Source organism: Chamaea fasciata, unplaced genomic scaffold, assembly GCF_029207755.1.
Source record: "Chamaea fasciata isolate MVZ Bird 193981 ecotype frontalis unplaced genomic scaffold, bChaFas1.0.hap1 SCAF_13, whole genome shotgun sequence".
NCBI classification, from domain to species: domain Eukaryota; kingdom Metazoa; phylum Chordata; class Aves; order Passeriformes; family Sylviidae; genus Chamaea; species Chamaea fasciata.
This window is the reverse complement of record NW_027094098.1, coordinates 2,724,064-2,743,131: the sequence shown is the minus strand read 5'-3', so window position 1 is coordinate 2,743,131 and position 19,068 is coordinate 2,724,064. Positions and strand designations below refer to the sequence as shown.

Here is a 19,068-nt window from a genome sequence, read left to right as displayed (position 1 = left end):
ATCTGATTCATCATACACCATAATCTTCATCATACATTCACATACATAGGCCAGGAAATATTTTGACACAGTTAATTTTCGGAGTGTAAAGTGACAGCAGAATTGATGAAAAAGACTCACTGGCAACCCTGGGCTCCCAGCTCAGCATTCAAACAGTTACTCCTGAAAATAAATTATGACTTGGCCCATGATTATGGGAATGGCTGCTCCTATATGCCCTGCGTAATCCTACGTGGGGAACAGAAGCTTCGAGCCAAGGAACCATCCTGGACCTCAGCAGAATTCCAGGCTGGGAGCAGTGCTGCCAGCTGAATCTGAAGACCTCCTCAACCATCAGTAGCTTCTGCTCCTGCCCCAAGTGCTGCACAGGCTCACAGGGCCGGGAACGAGGTCTCTAAACACGTGTCCTACATTCTAGAGGAAGCCTGAGCAATTTCTAAAAATTCTGGCTGGAACCTCTGTACAATTCTGAAGCACTCCGTCTGGGCTATACAGGCAGCTAGGTTTTTGCTTTTAACATCTTTTAATCTGTCTGCTTGCAAAATTCAGTGATTCAGAACCTGAGAGATCACTATTACGATTTACCAGTTCTATTTTTAAAACACAAAAGAATTTGAAAAATCTTTATGCGTCCTTACGGCATTCTACACAAAGAGATCATACTTTACTAGAAAATAGTGCAAGTCAGTCTTCTTCAGAAACATTTACGCAAAATTCTGATCAATACCTCGTTAATTTTATCTCTGCAAATTTAAAACCCGTACCACAACTCCTTTTATATGGTGTCTACCATATGTGATTATTTTCTTCCCTGCCCTTATCTGATCTATTTATAGTGTGATTTCTTACACTGCCCTCTTCATATTTAGACCATGGAATTTTTGCCAGATATCCATTTTTATTAATTTCCTTCTCCTAATGTCTACTTTTTACAAGTGGCAGGATATTCATTCTATATCTGGTCATTCTTTACCAGAGATGAGCTCTATATTTTATAAGCCTAAACAAACATAGAAACAGAATGGTTAAGGGACCTTAAAGTCCATACAGTTCCAGCCCCTGCAATGGCCAAGGACCTTCCACCAGCCCAGGTGGCTCCAAGCCCCAGTGTCCAACCTGGCCTTGGACATTTCCAGGGATCCAGGGGCAGCCACAGCTTGCCTGGGCACCCTGTGCCAGGGCCTTCCCACCCTCACAGGGAAGAATTTCTTTCTAATAACTAACCTAAACCTGCCCTCCCCTTCAGGTTAATACCATTCCACCATGTTCTGTCAGTCCATATCCTTGGGAAAAGTGAACAGTTAAGAACAGCTTTGTTTAGTGTAGTCCGTGGCAGGGTAATTATTTCTGTCTCAGATACTAAAATCTAAGTTTACACTAGTGTGAACTCTGAATATAGACAACAATACTAAAAATAGATCACACTCACATGTAAGCTTAGAGTCACAAATATTGGTGATGAAATTTGGCGCCCATTTTGCTGGAAGAAGGAACAGATTTTCTTCTCCCTGGTAATCCAAGTCAGTTGCTGAACACCTCCCATTTTCCTCATATGTGTAGCAATTACCCATCTCTGAAACAGCTGAATCATTCCATGGCTGTGTCATGCTGGATGTGCTCTCTGCAGAGCCCTTGCAGAAACCCTGCACTGCTCCCTGAGTGTTCCTGCAATCTCTGCTTGGAAACACAGTGGATGACAGGAGTAAGCCATCTCCTGTTAATTTATGTGATCTCCATGATGGCAATATTGAATAAACCATACAAAGCTGGCATCAAGAGAAGACACCACACCACTCTGGCACTAACAGCCAGCTCAGGCCTGGAAGTCTGAAGCCCAAGTGAGGCCTATCAAGGGTTCACTTTGCATATTGCTCCCATTTAGCTGTCTGTAAACAGCCTCAAGATCTCACTAGAGCATACTCTTAAATCTTAAAGTGAGACTGCCAGACATCCTTCTGGAAGTATGTTTTACACATCTAGAGACATTTCACATATTTGGACTTTCTTCTGTTCCAGAGACATCCACTGCACATGTGAGAACATCCTCAAAACTAAGTGTATCATGACCTATGCTGCACGAAAGTTTGAAATGAAAATGACGAAATAAGATGTACTTTCCTGTTATTAAAGAATAAAATATCTTTCCAGTAATTTCAGAACTTTCCAGAAATCCAAAATTGTAGATTTTGTACTCAATCATAAAGAATGTTTCTAGTCCTGTGAATTAAAACACAAGCTAAGTCTTACTGCATGTTACAGATAGGAAAAATTCAGACTTGCAGAGCATGTGTTGGTGGTTCAAGCTTACTTTTACTGTCACACAAAACATTTTAGAGCAAAAGCAGCAGCATGTTTTACCAATTTCTTATCAGAAGTTATTTTTTCCCCATATCCTCTAGAGAAACGTTTCAGACCAGCAACAACACAGAAAATCAATTTTGAAAGGCAAACATGGGCGTGGGTCCCATACTTGCAGGCAATCAGGTGGAAGAGCTTACACCTGAGAGGGGCCCAGTCTCTTGGCTAGCTGTAAAAGGACTCCTTCAGTTTGTGACAGAGCACTGACAAAAATCACAAGTCACTTCTTTGCGCACTCTGAAAAGACGAGGTGGGGAAAGGCAATGAATTCCAGAGGGGGATTTGTCAAAACAAGAGGCAGAGTAACATTACAAACATAGAAGCAACAAGATAAAAATGCCTAGGGTTTGACAAAATAAATTTGCAAAAATGCTTTTTTGGAAGAGAACAGACTCACATAAGCACAACTCCATGGGACGATCAGGATAGTGTAGAACGTACCTAAGCTACGCTTGCGAAAAGCTCCCAGTTCTGGGAACACCCCAGCTGCCCACTGTCCTCAGACAGCAAAGCCTGCAGAGACTAATCAACACTGTATTTACTGCTGTGCCTGGAAACAGGTAATTGGTTCAGCTTCATTTTCAAACCATTAAAAAAGAGACCTCGAACATTCGGTTGCTGCGAGGCAACACACAGGGAACATCTTTTTTCTGCTGGTGAGTGAAAAGGCTGAAGATATGAAGAGGAACACGAATTATGTCAGAAAGCAAAGGAGAGAGCAGAAGCACAAGCCAAAGATGTGATACAGACAGACTTCACTGAGACGCGTGGACAGCCCAGCACACTCCGAACCCGAGGGCTGGGCTGCCATCCAGAACTCCCTGACAAGCCACAGGGACGAGCCAACAGGAGCCTTGAGAAATTCTATAGCTAGAGAAGTGAAGCCTTGCACCTGGGCAGGAATAACCCCTGGCTACTCCACAGGCTGCAGGTGTGCCAAAAGGGAGCTGGGGCTGAAGATGCAGCAGACTGATCAGGAGCCAGGGGTGCACCCTGGGCTGTGCAGCAGGAGCACAGCTGGCAGACCCAGGGATCCCACTCCTCAGTGCACAGCAGATCCACCCCAGAGCACTGCACTCTGTCTGGGGTCCAGCCACATGTCAGAACAGTTGAGCAGGTTCTACAGGCCATCCAGATTGTTAGAGTCAGAAGCAACTGCTCTGGAAAGAAAGCGCTGAGGGAATGGGGCTTATCCAGCACAGCAAAGACAAGGCTTTGCCAATACAGCCTTCCACGACCCACAGAAAGGTAACTGAGCACAGAGAGCCAAGCTCTTCACAGCAGTACACTGTGCAAGAGCAAAAGACACCAGACATAGCCTGAAACAAGAAGGGCTCAGACTACACACAAGGCAAAGCATCTTCACCGTCGGGACCATCAAACCACAGGGCAGGCTGCCCAGACAGGCGCTGCACTCTCCAGCCTTGGAGGTTTTCAAGACTAGTCTAGGCAGTGCTCTGAGCAATCTGCTCTGACCTCAAGCTGAGCACACTTTTCACAGGAGGCTGTCCCAGGTGACTTCCTGAGCTCCTTTCTGACCTGCATTATGATGATCCTTAGCATCAAAAAACCCTACAAACAACAAGGCATTTACTCGAAGTATATCTTAACAGTGTCACCTTTGTCATCTGAGCAGCAGCAAATTACCTAAGCACCTACTTCACATATTAGTCTCCCTCTGGCAAACACCCTCTGAAGTCAACAGAGTAATACAGGAATTTCCTAGAGAGATTCAGAGAAGAAGCCTAACCTGCATATTCTGGATTGCTTTCCAGAAACATCTCAGCCTCTCCAATGAGACGGAACAACCAAGGAGATGGAGTTTCCCTGCATACTCTTCTGATTTATAAAGGGAGATTGCATTAAGCTCTGTTTCTAAGGTTACCTTGTGAATGAAGAGTCAGCACTTCTTCAGTGGTCTGTGCTCCCAAACAGGCACCGATTCTTTCCAGAGGTAAGAAACTGCCCTCCCAAACTCATTCTGACAGTATTACACATTGATGTTGGAACTCCATACTGAAACCAGTTTTTCCAGAATAAGAACCAAATTGTCTTTGTCTTAAAGATAAATCGCAAAGCACACAAATAAAAAAGCAGGATAATGCTAGTTTACAAACAAGGTCTAGTAATCAGATGATTTCCCAGGAAATCAAGCAACTCTTCTTGTTTCAAACCCCTGGTTTGGGTGGACATTTCAGTGAACTCTGCTCTCAGGTAGGTGACAGGATTCAAGCGCAGGTCTGCACTCTTACGAGATTTTTCCACAGGGACATTTGGACAGGTGAGATCCTGACTCGAAACAGGTCACAGAGCCAGCTTCTGATTCTTTCTACCTGTTGCAGCAACAGCAATTCATATCTCTTCATTTAAAGTTGGCCATGGCATCTTCCCAGTTCTGCTGAGCTGTTGGCAATTGTTGGTGTCTCCTGAAAGGCTTTTCATCCAGCACACAGAGACACTGTCCTCACTCTCGGGTTCACTCCCTTCCAGATGTTAAATACGGACTCTTCAGTCAGGTTTCCCATTTTCCTCCCATTCCTACTCATCTGTTCCTGGATGAACATCCCTCCAATTAAATCAGAAGTAGGGGTTCCTCTGGTTTGCTTTTTTCCCCTCCCCATGGTGACTCCAGGGGAGACCCAGCAATTTCCACCAGCAAAGCTGGTAGTTTCTTTTTGAAGTTATACTTTTCACTAGTGAACAGGCAAAGCTTCTCTTGCAGGAAAAGTATCTATTTTGCTACAGCACAATAAAAGATTGAAAGAGAATGTAGGAAATAAATTGTACTTTATTAACTGTCACAGTTCTCCCTGAAAAGCAACAAATCTGGCCACTGGAACAGAATCTGTCAGCTTTGATGCTCAAGACCACACTGTTCTAAAGACAAAAAGATTAAAATCTTTACACAATGAGAAAAACTTTCTAAATCCTCAGCTGAGTGAGGTGTGGGATTAAAGCCTTTGGTTCCCGAGCATGGATAACACTCAGTTGTGACTCTAAATAGACACAACAAAGCAAAATTTGTAAGCACAGCCCAGGAAGGACATCCTGGGGAAACACAACAACTTCCCCCCATTTCTAGATTTCATGCAGGCTTGAGCTTTTTGGGACTGTTCTGAAACTACTCCTTGCCATCAGCCTTGTGGTTAATAGAAATGTTTTTCAGGGTTTTTTCAGCGTTTTTTCAGCATTCATAAAATTCACAAGTAATACTGCTTTGTGCAAATGTACACTGAAGAGGTCCCTACAGAGAGCTGTGGTGATATCACTGACATACTAGCATGTCAATGAAATTAAACTCAATTAATGAGCTCCTGAAACAAGTCATCATTGAAAGCCATGAGCACTGTAAAATTGAAGCTGAAACAAACAGGCAATTGTTCCATTACCAGTAACTAAAGAAGACTGGTTTGCTGCAGATGTGTCCTTCCACCTGACAGCACTCCCAGGCAGGAGACAGCGGTGCTGTGCTCACTTTGGGGCTGTGCACTAAACAAATGGCCAGCAAGCTCTAGTGGAATTCAACAAATCCTGTGTTGTGCTAGCCTTCCCTCAGTCAGGGCACTCATCTGGGGCTTTGCACTGCTACCAGCACAGCAGTTTTCACGGAACCTTTAACAGCCAAATGGGAACTGCTTTCGTATCTAATCACATTGGCCAACAGATCAAATCCATCAGGGAGGACTGCCTGTGGCAGGCCAGGATGTTCTGAGGGTACACATTTCACTCCCTTGAGATGCCAGCCATAAAGTCCAGTTGGCATTTCCACTGAACAGCTACATCTATCTAGATGCAGAGATGACAAGTATCTCATTTTCATTCAAATAACTCAGTATAAATTTTGAGGGTTTTCCAGGAGGTCTACGTCTCTGATGTCATAACCTGACCTGACCAACAAACAAATCTACTCGGGCTAGACCATGGAAAAGAATCACCAGAAAGTTTAACAATCACTTGGCAAAAAGCCCTACATTTTAACCCCTTCAGTAAAAAATGAAAATACAGGCACAGTCACTCATTTTTTCACCTCAAATTTTATAAGGAAGTAGCAAACATGCATGCAGGTTTTGTTTTGCCACTGGAATGTGCTGACACTTACCTTTCTAAACACCAGAGCGGCAGCAAAATAGAGGATGAGTGTAACATCAAATGTCACAGCTGTTCACTAAGCAATGCATGTGCAAGCCTGAAATATTCTGCTGAAAATCTGGAATCTGGTTTTAAATTCTACCTTTGGCAAAACAAATTTTCAAGGTTTAATAAACTTTCAGAACAGAAGGGGGAAAAACCCATCGATTTTTGCTGGAGAGATAACAAAACAGTCTGACAGAGTTTACAAAAAGCAGATTATTTGCTACATGGTACACCTTAAGAGAAAGGCAAATAGATGCATCTGTTGTGACAGAGAGAAAGGTCACTATGATCCCATGCTCTGATGTGTCCAGTTTCCCTTTTATAGCCCTCTACTTGGCAGATGCACGAGGCAAGTGTGATGAAGCAGCAGAACACACATACTGTAAACTAAGAGCATCAGGCAACTTACTTGTCTCAGCCCCCCACCAAACCTCCCAAAGGCCACTTCAGCTTTCTCGTGCAATCTGTTCTCCAGCATATTTACACTTTAAATACCAAAAACGGATTATTACACACAAACTCAGAGCAGCAGAAAATAAAACAAGATGGTAGGAAGACATACAGCTCATTATTTTTGATAGCTGAAGAACATGACTAAACAAAAAACTCTCCTCTTCAAGAAAGAGAAGAGTAAGAAGCTGCATTCTGCAAGCCAAACCACACCGGAGCTCTGGCTCGTGCAGCTGAAGGGCACTGAGGGGGATCACACAGGCTAAGTTTAGCACTGTGAGGCCAATGACCCCAGGTATCCTCTGCAGCCAGGGACTGGGACACCTGAGGGTGCCTGAGCACAAGGGCCAAGCAGAGCTGCTCTCAATTAAGCTATCACATTGCTCTTGTTAACCAGTAGCATTGATTTGAGCTAAATTTCTCCTAGTTGTATTAAATTTGTACCTTAAGTGAAGCTAGTGGATGTTCTGGACCAAGTAAACTCCAATGAAAGGAAGCCAAATCTTCATCAGGTAGAATATGATTACCTGGAACATAAAGCAGAACTCATTTAAGTGCACTGTAAAACATTACACACTGTTTCTACGTACAGCAAACAAATCTGCAATCAGTCCTCAACTCCTGATCAAGAGGATTAACAGATTAAACTTGCAGATAGCTTTCTGTTACTCCAGAAAAGCCTAATTAGCATGCTGCTGCAGCAGCAAGAGCCAGTTGGTGTGTGTGAGGAGCACTCTTCCATGAAAACAGCTCACCTCTAGCAGCAACGGAGCCAAGCACAACACGGGGTCCACCCTAAGCCACTGTGTCCTGTGAGGGAATCCTCAACAGACTTCACAGTGCAGGTGCAACAGAGTGAGAACCCATTCTGCTGCTCCCCGACATCCCTTTCTGCAGCCCAGCACGTGCTGTTACTGATCCCCATGGGAGCTGCCTCTGGAATCTGCACTCTGCTCCAGTGTGCAGCATGGGTCAAGCAGCAAGGCACCAGCCAGGTTTATCTAACCCTCAGCAACGACATCAACTCCAATGACACTTAGCAGGTTCCCAGCTCCTGACGTTTCTTTTGCTGATCTGACCAGGTCAGATGGGATCTTGGGCTGGCAGCAGGAAAGGAATTGGGAAATTATTTTGTTGTTTCCATGGACAGAGTCTCTCTCTGTATTTATCACACTGTTCACACCTAAGGAAAGATCACCTACATTTCTTTTTTCCCAAAGCACATCACACTCAGAAAAAAAAAAAAAATCTTACTAGGAAACGTTTAAAACATTTGTATTAACCAAAGACATAACTAATCAACCTCTGATGAAGTTCAGTGGCTGTGGACCCAAACTTCACAAAGAGCTAAACAGAATGTATTAATACAATTCTGGCAGAAAACTTCAGCATATATTCAATACCTGGCTTCATAGAGCAGCAGCTTATTAGTGAATGCACTGTTCATAAAGAACATGAAAAGATTCTCTGAATGTTTCAACAATTGTTTTCTTTCTTGATATTTTGTTTGTAAAATCATCTAGTTTGCTCTTAATGCTCTTTAAGCTGTGAAAGCCAGGAAAGCTGCCCACTGCCTGGTGACAAGCAGAGGCCTTCTCAGATGGGAAGTCTTTGTGTCCAATCAATACTTCACCCACTACTGAGATCTCCAGCAAGGAGATGTTATCGTTTTTTTTCATTAGGAGCTAAACTTTAAACTCTCATCAGAAGATCAACAAGTTTGCACATAACAGCCACACTCACTAATCTGGTCAAGGTAAGATTAGACAGTCTCTCTAAAAGACTGCAAAAATCTATTGTAGCCAGAGCAGGACAGTTCTGTGGTAACTGACAATCACTCCTGCAGATGCTACCTTTTAAAACAGTCAGGGCCTCGCTCCCTTCCACCAAAACCTCAATTTTGCTTGGTCTCCATCTGTCACTGCAGTTAATTCATCCCTCAGAACAGTCATAGGCAGTGTTTGATCACTTCTCACCATGTATGTTGAAGTGCAGCAGTGTCTTCTGTGGTCCAATTAAGAAGTGATGCCTGTACCTACCTTATGTAGTTCTAAAATTTTACTGAGGAGCAGAACAGGATTCCATAACTAAACATGTTACAAAGTGCTGTCACAGTGGGAAAGAGATCAGCGTTACATAAGCAACCTCTATTTCTTGACCTGGCTGAACAACCTCAACATATATTGATTTTTCCCATTTTAATGGCTTATTTTAGTGTATGCCTTAGGTTTTTTTGAAAGCAATTAGATACTAATTGAAGCCGCTGCCCTTTCTAAAGAGTTCACTGAATTAGAGCCCTATATCTCACACTGGGTTTGTTTTTCTACTTGCTGAAGCTTGGGTTGCTTTTCTTTTTTAAAATTATTCTTAACCAGTTGAGTCAAAAGTTACAAAATAACCCAAATCAACTCCCCGTTTACATCAGCAGCCATTAGAACAGAAATTTTTAAGAGCATTCTCATAGACTGCAGTATCCAGGCCACGTTTTAATCACCCATGCCAAGGATACCCTTTCTATTACAATGCTACAACTATAAACCCCTTCCATACCAAAAGCTGTAAGAAGGAAAAAAACCTGTAAACCAAGCCAACCAACCAACCAGTGTACACAGAGCCTCATCTGAAAGCCATCTTTACAAATTTGCCTCTTTGATACAGTCAGAAAAATATTTTGAGGGAATATTTCAATAGAGACTTTATCCCTGAACAGATCTCAATCCCAAACCACTTGCCATTGAGAACAATTTTTTAATTGCTCAGTTTAGTGTCACTCCTCAGGCTTCTCCAACTTCTCCATGTGAGACTGAAACTTTGAGGATGATTTTCCTCTTTCTGCATTCCCCAAATTAATTCCTGGAGTTAATGACAAGAAAGAATCTGAACACAAAGCAACTTTAGTTTTCTGGATACAGAGAAATACATCTGCAGCCCTAAAGCTGAAAATGGACAGCACAGCTATAGTGATAGTTTGGGCCTGCTGGAATTGCAAACATTAAACAAGCAGAGCACATTATTTTATTCCTACACAAAGTACTAGTATGGGGAGTTATACTGCTGTACACAGAAAAAATTCACGTGTCTTCCCATGTCATTACACTTTTCTTTACTCTACTTAACAGGATCAAAAAAGACCCAAGGAGGCCACAGGAACAAGGCCAGAATAACCTGTGAAGCCAGACAAGCCCACAGATACTCAACAAAAACATAAAAATTTAAATTAGAAAATGAGCCACCCTAACTGAAACACGACCCATACTACACACGACTATATGCATACAGCCACTTAGTCGTCAATTAAGAAAAAGTTACTATATTACCAAAGTTGCAAAAGTTAAAACATGTTGCCAGTACTTTAAGCCAAACTGTATCTGTTAGTTGTCAGCTCACATAATCACTTCCTATCCCAAATACCTCGAGTTCCTAAAATTCACTCATATAAAAATAACACAAAAGCCCCAGCACAGGAAGATCTTCGAAGTATCTTCTGTTCCAACCCTGATTTCCATAAACTTTATTCTGCTTACTCACACTGAATACACACACACACAAGAAATGCAAAGGAATACTCAGAACTAAACCAGTAGCTGACCTGGGGGTTTTTTAACCTTTATACCAATTTGAGAGGGAGGGGGGGAGAGCAACCAAATCTCTCTAGAGTAATCATGTGAAATTACCTCCAATTTCTTTCTCCTAAGAACATGCTGAAAAATATTTGGTCACAAAAGACAAGAGAGAAAAACAACCAAGAGCTTCTTACCTAAAACTGTAAAGCCTTCAGAAACGTTAACAGAACTTTTCTCACCTACTATTTGATACAAGTAAGCAAAGCCCCAGCAGGCCGTGCAGCTGGAATTGTGTGGAGACTTAAAGCCACACTTCCCATGAACTCCACCAAGCATATCTGCAAATGGGAAACTGCTTTTCCAGCAGTAATTCTTACTCACTGAACTGGCATGCCCCAACTTATTTATAGACTCCAAAACAAAGCCAGGCAATAGTAGTCTGTCATGCAATTCCTGCAATGGCAGCTCAGCCAACCCTCTGCCTTCCCTCCCTACACCTGTGCAGGCAGGAAAAACACAAACTGACAAAAAGCAACTCCAACTAGTCAAATACTTGTGGCTGTCTATTGCAAAATCCATTGGTTCTTCCCTTCTTAACATGGAAGGTGCCTTCCTGGACTGGGAACAATGCTAAAGACTGCTAAAATACTAGCATTTAAAACAGTAACACAAAGCCTGTCTCATTCAGAGCTTTCAAAGAAGTTTTATTCCTCTATCATGTACCCATACTGAAACAGAGTGAGAAACTAGAAAGAAAATCCAGTTTTCTTAATTTGCTTGCACAGCATGACAAGATCAAGAACATGGTTGTTTCCAAAAAGCATTTAGAATGCTATTCTAAATAAATCTTATTCATTGGAGTCAACTTTGTCAGTAATTAATTCACTCTTGTGTCTGACAGTATGACAGTTATTCTCTATCCCTGCTATGGAACTAGAGTGTGTTAAAACTGTCCCATTTAAGCAGAAATGTGCAACTGGAGACATTCCCACCTATGCTGCTGAGTATGAGAAGCTCATGAGCATGAGAAGCAGGAGAGCTTAGAAAGTATACAGCCAAAACCAATGGCTGTATGTAGAGTCATGTACAATGTCACTCACTTGTGCTTTCAGAAACGCAGAGTTTCACTCAATTATAGTTCAGTACATTTCTGTTGCACCTGACGTGCTGCCATATCTGTCCAATACTCATTTCTGAGGGGGAAAAAAAGCCCCAGCAAACCAAGTACCTTCACTCCATAGGTGTTATTTTTAGGTAGAATTCAGGACAAAAGCATACTTCCAGTCTGGAAAGTGTACCACTGAAACTAGACCTCATCCACTATGCAGGACCCAAACTAGAACCTCAACTGTCCTGATTTTCCCCACCCACAGAGAACATTCTGGCTAGGCAGAGCTCTGCGGAACCCTTGCTGTCTTCTTTCTAGACAGTCACAGTTTGCATTGCTCCAAGGTTTCTACAAACTGGGCATGTCTGACCTCAGACACACATCCAGTCCACCTCCCACAGCAGGAATGTCTGGAACAAAGGGACGCCTTTCCCCAGGTGCTCTGTCAAATTACACACGCATTATTTTAAAACAGTTAATAGAAGCTGAAATCGTAAGGCTGACTAGCAGCATCTTCACTTACCTAAAAGAGCAGCAAAAATAGGAAAGCGATTTGGATTCAGGTCCAGTTGCTTGGCAACTTCATGCATTAGGTATTGGCTTGTTGTGAGGCTTTTCCCATTCCGGCTCAGTTTTAGGGCATGGGCACTGAAATAGTAAGGGATGTTGCACAATGCATAATCGGAGTCATATGCAACCAAACCATGGAAACCTTTTTCTCTGCAGAAAGCAATTACTTCTTGATGATGATCCTCAATGCTCTGCGCAACCTATAGTGGAAGACAGAGCAATTAGCTTCAGCATGAATGGCAGCACTGATTTATCACAACTGTTACCATACAGTGGGTCTTTCTGAACCTATACATGTGAATTGAAAACACTTGAGGTATTTCTTAAGTAATTAAGAAAAACCCCAGTGATGCAGTACATAGGGACAGGATGTAAGGAGCACTCAGAGGCACAGCACACTTCTGGACGCCTGCACACTGCAGTGGCATTGTGTACTGGTGAACTCATCTAAAAAAACCTGCTGATTACCACAAACACTTGAACTCTGAAGTCATTACTGTTCCAGTGTCTGTAGCAGCTCATGGGGAAAATCTTGAGGCTGTGGGTACTCCAGCAGTTCAGCACACCAAGACATCCCCCATGATACCTTTTAAAGTTTTTTGGCCCACTTTGAACAGGCTAACCACAACCCCAGAAGAACAGAGAGAACTCTGCTGACCTTTCAAATGCAAACTTTGCTGTATTATGCCAAGTCCTTTCCCCTTTCCACCTTCAGCCTATGCCTTCATGCACACCTGTACCTGACGGTGCAAACTGCTTTGAGATTTTAGCCCAAACTTCACCTCTCCACTCTTGTTGCCTAGCAAAGCACGTATTTTAGGCTACAGAAATCAGATGACTTGAACAGACACGTGCAGGGAGACATGGGCCAATGGCTAACGTTGGAAATATAAAAGGAACCCTTTCTAACCAAGAAGCTTACACTGAAACTGAAAGTCCCATGAGGACAGGTCAGGACCTACAGTCCTGCATTCCAACACACCTTCAGAACTGCTACAACTACAGTGTGCATCCCAGCACACTCAACTGCAGCCAGCTGAGGGCTTTGGATGCCTAATGCTTCTACCATCCACAGACATAATACACATTCAGTGATAGAGAAATCCCCTTGGAAGTTGGGTGCTGGTACAATCCACCCTCACTGAGTATTCCATTTCAACAACAATGTAGATAGCAAGCTATCCCAAAATAGACTAGTACAGAACTATTAGCTTCAGTCCCCACAGCATGCATGAATAACTACAGCCTTAGTGCCAGCAAAGCTATTTATTTCCTCTGCAGAACAGGAGACATGGTCCCAAACTCCACAGCCTCTGCAGTCACCCACAGCAAGTTTACAGTGACCCTTCCTCTTCTACTCACTTGTTGAACCTGATGCTGAACCACCATATTCCAGAGAGGTATGTTAAATTTTACTTCTCCCCTGCACCTTCGTGAGATGTTCCCTCTCAAGCCAGATCCCCAGCCAGCACCTCACCTGTTCCTGCAAACAAACACCAGTTCCCTAAGCTCTCCCCACTCCTAATCCTACCACCCTGTAGTCTTCAGAAAATGTTACTTCTTCAGAAACTTCCTCGGTGGACTGCTTGCGAAATTCACTTTGTTTGTGAGGAGGACACACACTCTCGTTTTTCTTACAATGATGCCGTCCTCTAGCATAAGGTGTGGGAGAAACCATAAACATTTTTGGAAAAAATTAAAGACATCAGATTTACATAGTTTCTAACTAAAGGAAGGCAACTTAGGCTTCACCCCGCCCCCACCCACCAGTCTTCACAGGTTTTAAATTAGACAAATCCCTTCAATGTTTTTTAATTAAGGGTAGATAGATTTAAATTATGTCCATATCTCTAAACCCAACCTCTCTGCATGCACAAGCAGCTCTGATCTATAAAAAACCAAGTGAGAGCTCCTTCTGCAGCACTAGGTGTGACATGGGTGTGTAGATAACGCAAGAGGAAGCTCAGTGTGCAGCTCCTCTGATTTTCTATGAGTTATTTCCTCTGCCTCCACAGCCTCCAGTTCCCTCCCCATTTTATAGAGCTCTCTAACCCAGCAGGGAGCTGCTGTGTGTTCAGAGAATACCAGAACCCATGTTCAAATAACTGAACCATCACAGGGAAAAGAGCTGTATTTACCAAAGTACAGTTAACACACAAGGCAAAACTCTAACCAGATGGGAGTCAGAGAAATATCTCATGGCTCTCACAAATGCAGAGGAACATGCAGCCTTCAAATGCAACCAAGGAAGAGGGACGTGGTGGAAATCACGGCCAGGAGTTTGGAATCATTTTCAAGTCTAAATCTTGTGTAAACATTAATGGTGCTGGCTCAGAAAGAGAGAATCCTGCCTGAGTAAATACACATGAGCACCTTTAGGTACTGAGAACAAAATAGTCTCCCCGAAGTATTAAGATTTATTAAGAACTCCACTGCCTAAATATTTAAATTTTAGCCAACCTACTCTGCATAAAAGTTTCTTTTAAGAATTATTCCCCCCAAACTCAAAAACACCAGGTCACCACGAAACTAAGAACCCGCAGGATATTTGTTATAACCCGGAGGAACCTGTTACTTTTACATCCTGCTGAAACCATCTGTGAGTGATTTATAATTGTTCTGGATAGAAGACATTACTTTTTCTCCTCTCTAATTACCAAAATGGATTAAATTCATGGCGGTAGCTCAGTGGTGTGGACAGCAATAACCTCTCCTCCCGCACACCCCTCGGTATCTGGTATTGAGCTGCCAACTCTCAGGGCTAACCTGACAGGGACAAATAAACACACACCTCACAAACCTCTCCATCAAAACAGGGGGGATGTTGTACTTACTGAGATTTTTCAAGTTTGGGTTATTTTTTTAATGACAGAAAAGGGGCTCAGTATGAGTGTGCTCACACTCCTACAACTGCTTCCAGAGATTAGGAAAAAGGCCTGTCACCAAGAAACCACAAAGGAGCTAATGCTGCAGCTGTGCTGGAAAGTAAACAAAATGCTACAGGTGATACCACTGCCAAATGCAGCAACTTGGTTCAGCTGTAATGTACCTGAGTCAGGTCTGAGACAGAAAATGCTTAACAAGCTAACAGCCACTTCGACACACTACAAAACTACTGCAAGCACCAGATTCCCACTGATATCGAAACAGCTGGCTGCCTATTGGGTACTAGGCACTTCCATGTTGCATTAAACCAAGTCTCTATATAATACATTAAAAGAAAAAAAAATCTTATTTTACCCCATTCATTGCTTTTACTAACGATCTCTAAGTTTCAATAACAAATGAGGAAGATTTACAATGTACCCACAAACGGGTCAAGCTAAGGACCTTCACTGCATGGGCCCTAAAACTTTCTGCTGAAAGAACCAAAGTATATCCCAGCTACAAAAAGTCCCCAAAAGTTCAAACGATAGGGATGTTTCACTTATCACACCAATTCCCACCATCCAAAAAACACAACACCATTTGGCTCCTACGCTGCCCAGGAAAACGCCCAAGAGCGAGCAGACACGGCCATAAGCTCCTCATTTCAACGCAGGCATCGCCTTCGGCAGAGCAGCACATGCCCCTCGAGCACGAGCTTCGCCTCCGCTTCCAGTCCATTCCACACGTGCCTGGCCCGGTCCGCTGACCCGATCCCCGGCACGGGCTGAGCTCAGGACGGCCGCGCTCCAGGCCCGGCTCCTCCAGGACCCGCCTGGCCCAGGAGCAGGGCAGGAGGGAGCAACAGTGAATCCCGCCCTGTTGGCAGAACGAGGAGAAACTTCACCCAAAGTCAACCGTGGGGTGAGCTCCTTGGAGAGAGGCCTCTGTAGCCCAGGGCTGCAGCCCAGCCAGAGTGTTTCTAATCTGCCGAAAGGCCAAACAACATTAAGCTGCTGCTAGTGATAGAGCAATTCCGAAGGTTACATAATATTTTTCTACACACGAAAGTAATTTAAGATAATAAAGCCTAGGAGTATGTGCTTCCCTCCTGCTGCTCTTCCCTCCCCAGCGGGAAGGTGAGCGGGCAACTCCTAAAACTGCAGCTTCATCCCTGGGCTTGTTTTTCCAGCGTCTTGTGTTTCAATAAACACAATCGTTCGGCTGAACAGAAACCATCGTAAATCAGGAACGCCGTGTGGAGAGATGCGACGTGGTCATATCCTGCAACCTTTGAAATCGTGGCCTTGGAGCGCAAGATGGCCATGGAGCCCAGCTCTGACACGAAGGGCTGTTGGCGGGGCCGGAAAACCGAGGTTGCCCCTTAAAATAAGGAGTTTAAAAGAAGGACCGTCAGCACGGCACCGCTGATCGCACAAACTAAAAGTGTTGCTGCAATGGAGTTAGGAGCCAGTTAGTCTACAACTGGTTTTAAAAGCTTGTTGATACTGAGAAAACGCTGAGCAAAACACGAGAACCTCCATAAAGCCAAAAGTGGCACCCCTGTTTTCTGCAGCGAGCCATTTCCCCTTCAGCCCAAGTTTAAAACACATCGCCCCAGCCGGGAACTTGTTGCAGATCCATCCTGCGCGAGAACTAAACTGATTAATTATTTTTTCCTCCCCTCAATAATTAATTACAGAGATGCTTTTCTCCCACCCGCTCTCCCCTGCGGTACCACAGCCCACAAGGCAAGAAGGGACATTTTGAGTCAACGGAGCGAAAGAACATGGAGGCAGAAGCCGCCCTGCTGCCGGGCCGGGCCATGGGCGCTGCCGGTCGCCCCGCCAAGGCCTCCCGGGCTCCGGCCTCGGCGGGGCGGCGGGCAGCGCCGTGTAAATAAGCCAAAATCCCCCGGGGATCGAGGCCGCCCAAAGTTGTGCCGCCCCCGCGGGTCCGGGCGACATTTTGAGGCGCTGAGGTGAGCGGCTGAGGGTGCCCTCCCTCCCCCGCGGGCAGCCCCCGCTGCCATCTTGGAGCCGGCGGGCAGCGGCGGGGAGGGGGCGCCGGGACCCCCGCGCGGGGGGACCCCGGGCTCCTCCTCACCTTGATGTGGAAGCGGATGAGGGCCAGGCGGATGCAGTGCGCCATGCAGACGGGCGGCAGGAACCAGACCTTGGGCGGCGGGGTGCCCTTGTTCTGGACGTGGCTGACGATCTGCTGCGCCGTCTGGCGCTCGTTGCCCTGGCGCTTCACCCACTCGTGCAGCCGGGCCTTCTCCAGGGCGCCGTTGAAGAAGACGAAGAGCTCGATGTTCCCGTTGAAGCAGGCCTTGGCCAGGGCCGCCAGGTAGCCCAGCATGTGGTTCCACTGCCCGCCGCTCACCCAGTCCGTGTAGAAGCCGCCGTAGAGCCGGTGCAGGCAGTTGTCGGCGTCGATGAGGAGGCGCAGCGGGGTCTGGGGGGGCCGCTGGCGGCCCCCACCCACGAGGCTGCCCCGCGCCAGCTTCTGCAGCTCGACGGGCACCACGGCGCTGGGGCAGTGCTTCTCGATGTAGTCCTGGAATCCCTGCACTCCCATGATGAGGACCGGGCGGCGGCGGCGGCGGGCGGGCGAGCGGGGGCCCGGCGGCGGCGGCAGCAGCAGCGGGGTCTGGGCTCGGGCCGGGCGGCGCGGCGGCGGCGGGCGGGCGGTGGGAGCGGTGGAGCCGGGTGGGAGCGCTGGCTGCCGTCGGTGGCCGATCAGGGGGGAGTTGTATGGATTAGTGGGGGGCTCATGGCTGCCGCGGCCGCCATGTGCTGCGCTCACAGAGCCATGGCTCGGGGATCCGGGCGGCTGCGGCTCCGACTGCCGGGGGGCGGGGGAGCGGCCGGGCGCGCAGGAAGCCAACCCGCCGCCGCCGCCGCCTGCGGCAGCGAGAGCGGAACGGGCGGGACTTGGCGGCGGCGCCGCTGCCACTCACACGCCGCGCGGGGCCGCGGCGGGAGCGCGGGGGGAGCGGAGCGCCCTCGGCGCCGCCCGTGCCCGGAGCCCGGAGCCCCTCACGGCCGCCTGGCCTGGCCTGCCCTGCCCTGCGGCTCTGGCCCGGCCCGGCCCGCCCGCCGCGGCCGTTGCATAACCCGGGCATGCGCGGGAGCGCGGCGGAAGCGAGTGGCGGGGAAGGGGAGGGGGCCGGGGGCGGGGAGCGGCGGCGGGAACCGGGGCTGGGGTCTCCCGGGCCGGCCCCGCGCTGCCGGGCGGCGGCGCTCCATCGGCCCCGCGGCCGCCGGGGCGGGCCCGGCTCGGGGCAGCGGCGGCCCGGGCACCTGTTGCTCGGGGGTGTTCGGCCGTGACGGGGCAGCAGAAGTGGCCCCGCGGCGGTTCGGGCCGGGCCGGGGAGCCGCGGGGCTCTCCGCCTGGTGCCGCGCCCGACCTGGCCGTAGCGCCTCCGGTAAAAGTGACCGGCTGGCCTGGCCTCTCCCGGCTGAGCGTTTGCTGCTGCTGGTAAAGCTTCCACATCGTAGAATACCCCGAGTTGGAAGGGACCTAGGAGGATCATCGAGTCCAGCTCCCGGCCCTGCACAGATCCCCCAACAATCCCACCCTGGGCATCCCTGGCAGCGCTGTCCAAACGCTCCTGGAGCTCTGGCAGCCCCGGGGACATGACCAAACCCTGGGGAGCCTGTTCAGTGCCCAGCACCCTCTGGGGGAAGAACCTTTCCCTGCTGTCCACCCTCAGCCTCCCCTGGCGCAGCTGCAGCCGTTCCCTGGGTGCTGTCCCTGTCCCGGAGCAGAGATGGGAGCTGCCCCTCGGGAGGAGCTGCGGCCCCCGGGGAGCTCTGCCCTCGGTCTGCCCTTGTCCAGCTGAGCAAACCGAGTGTCCTCAGCCGCTCCTTGTACAGCCCCTCCACACCCTTCCCCATCTTCACCGCCCTCCTTTGGACACTCTAATCGTTTTAGATCTTTCTTATATTGTGGCACCTGAAACTGCACAAAAGACTTGAGGTGAGGCCACACCAGTGCAGAATAGGGATACACAAT

At 47.0% G+C, this 19,068-nt stretch overlaps 1 protein-coding gene across 3 annotated transcripts in view; it reads right to left on the bottom strand.

Moving 5' to 3' along the window:
* Positions 1-17,915, bottom strand: part of FAM120A (family with sequence similarity 120 member A) — a 46,497-nt gene extending 28,582 nt beyond the window's left edge. For 2 of the 3 annotated variants that reach the window (XM_066195742.1, XM_066195745.1), the window contains exons 1-3: positions 17,155-17,914; positions 12,137-12,383; positions 7,387-7,469 (exon numbers count right to left, since the gene is read on the bottom strand). In XM_066195742.1, the coding sequence (XP_066051839.1) occupies positions 7,387-7,469; positions 12,137-12,383; positions 17,155-17,628 (804 nt within the window). In that variant the 5' untranslated portion in view covers positions 17,629-17,914. Of the gene's footprint in view, positions 1-7,386; positions 7,470-12,136; positions 12,384-17,154 lie in introns of all 3 variants that reach the window. The other variant, XM_066195744.1, reaches the window with a different exon arrangement.
* Positions 17,916-19,068: the final 1,153 nt, after the last annotated feature.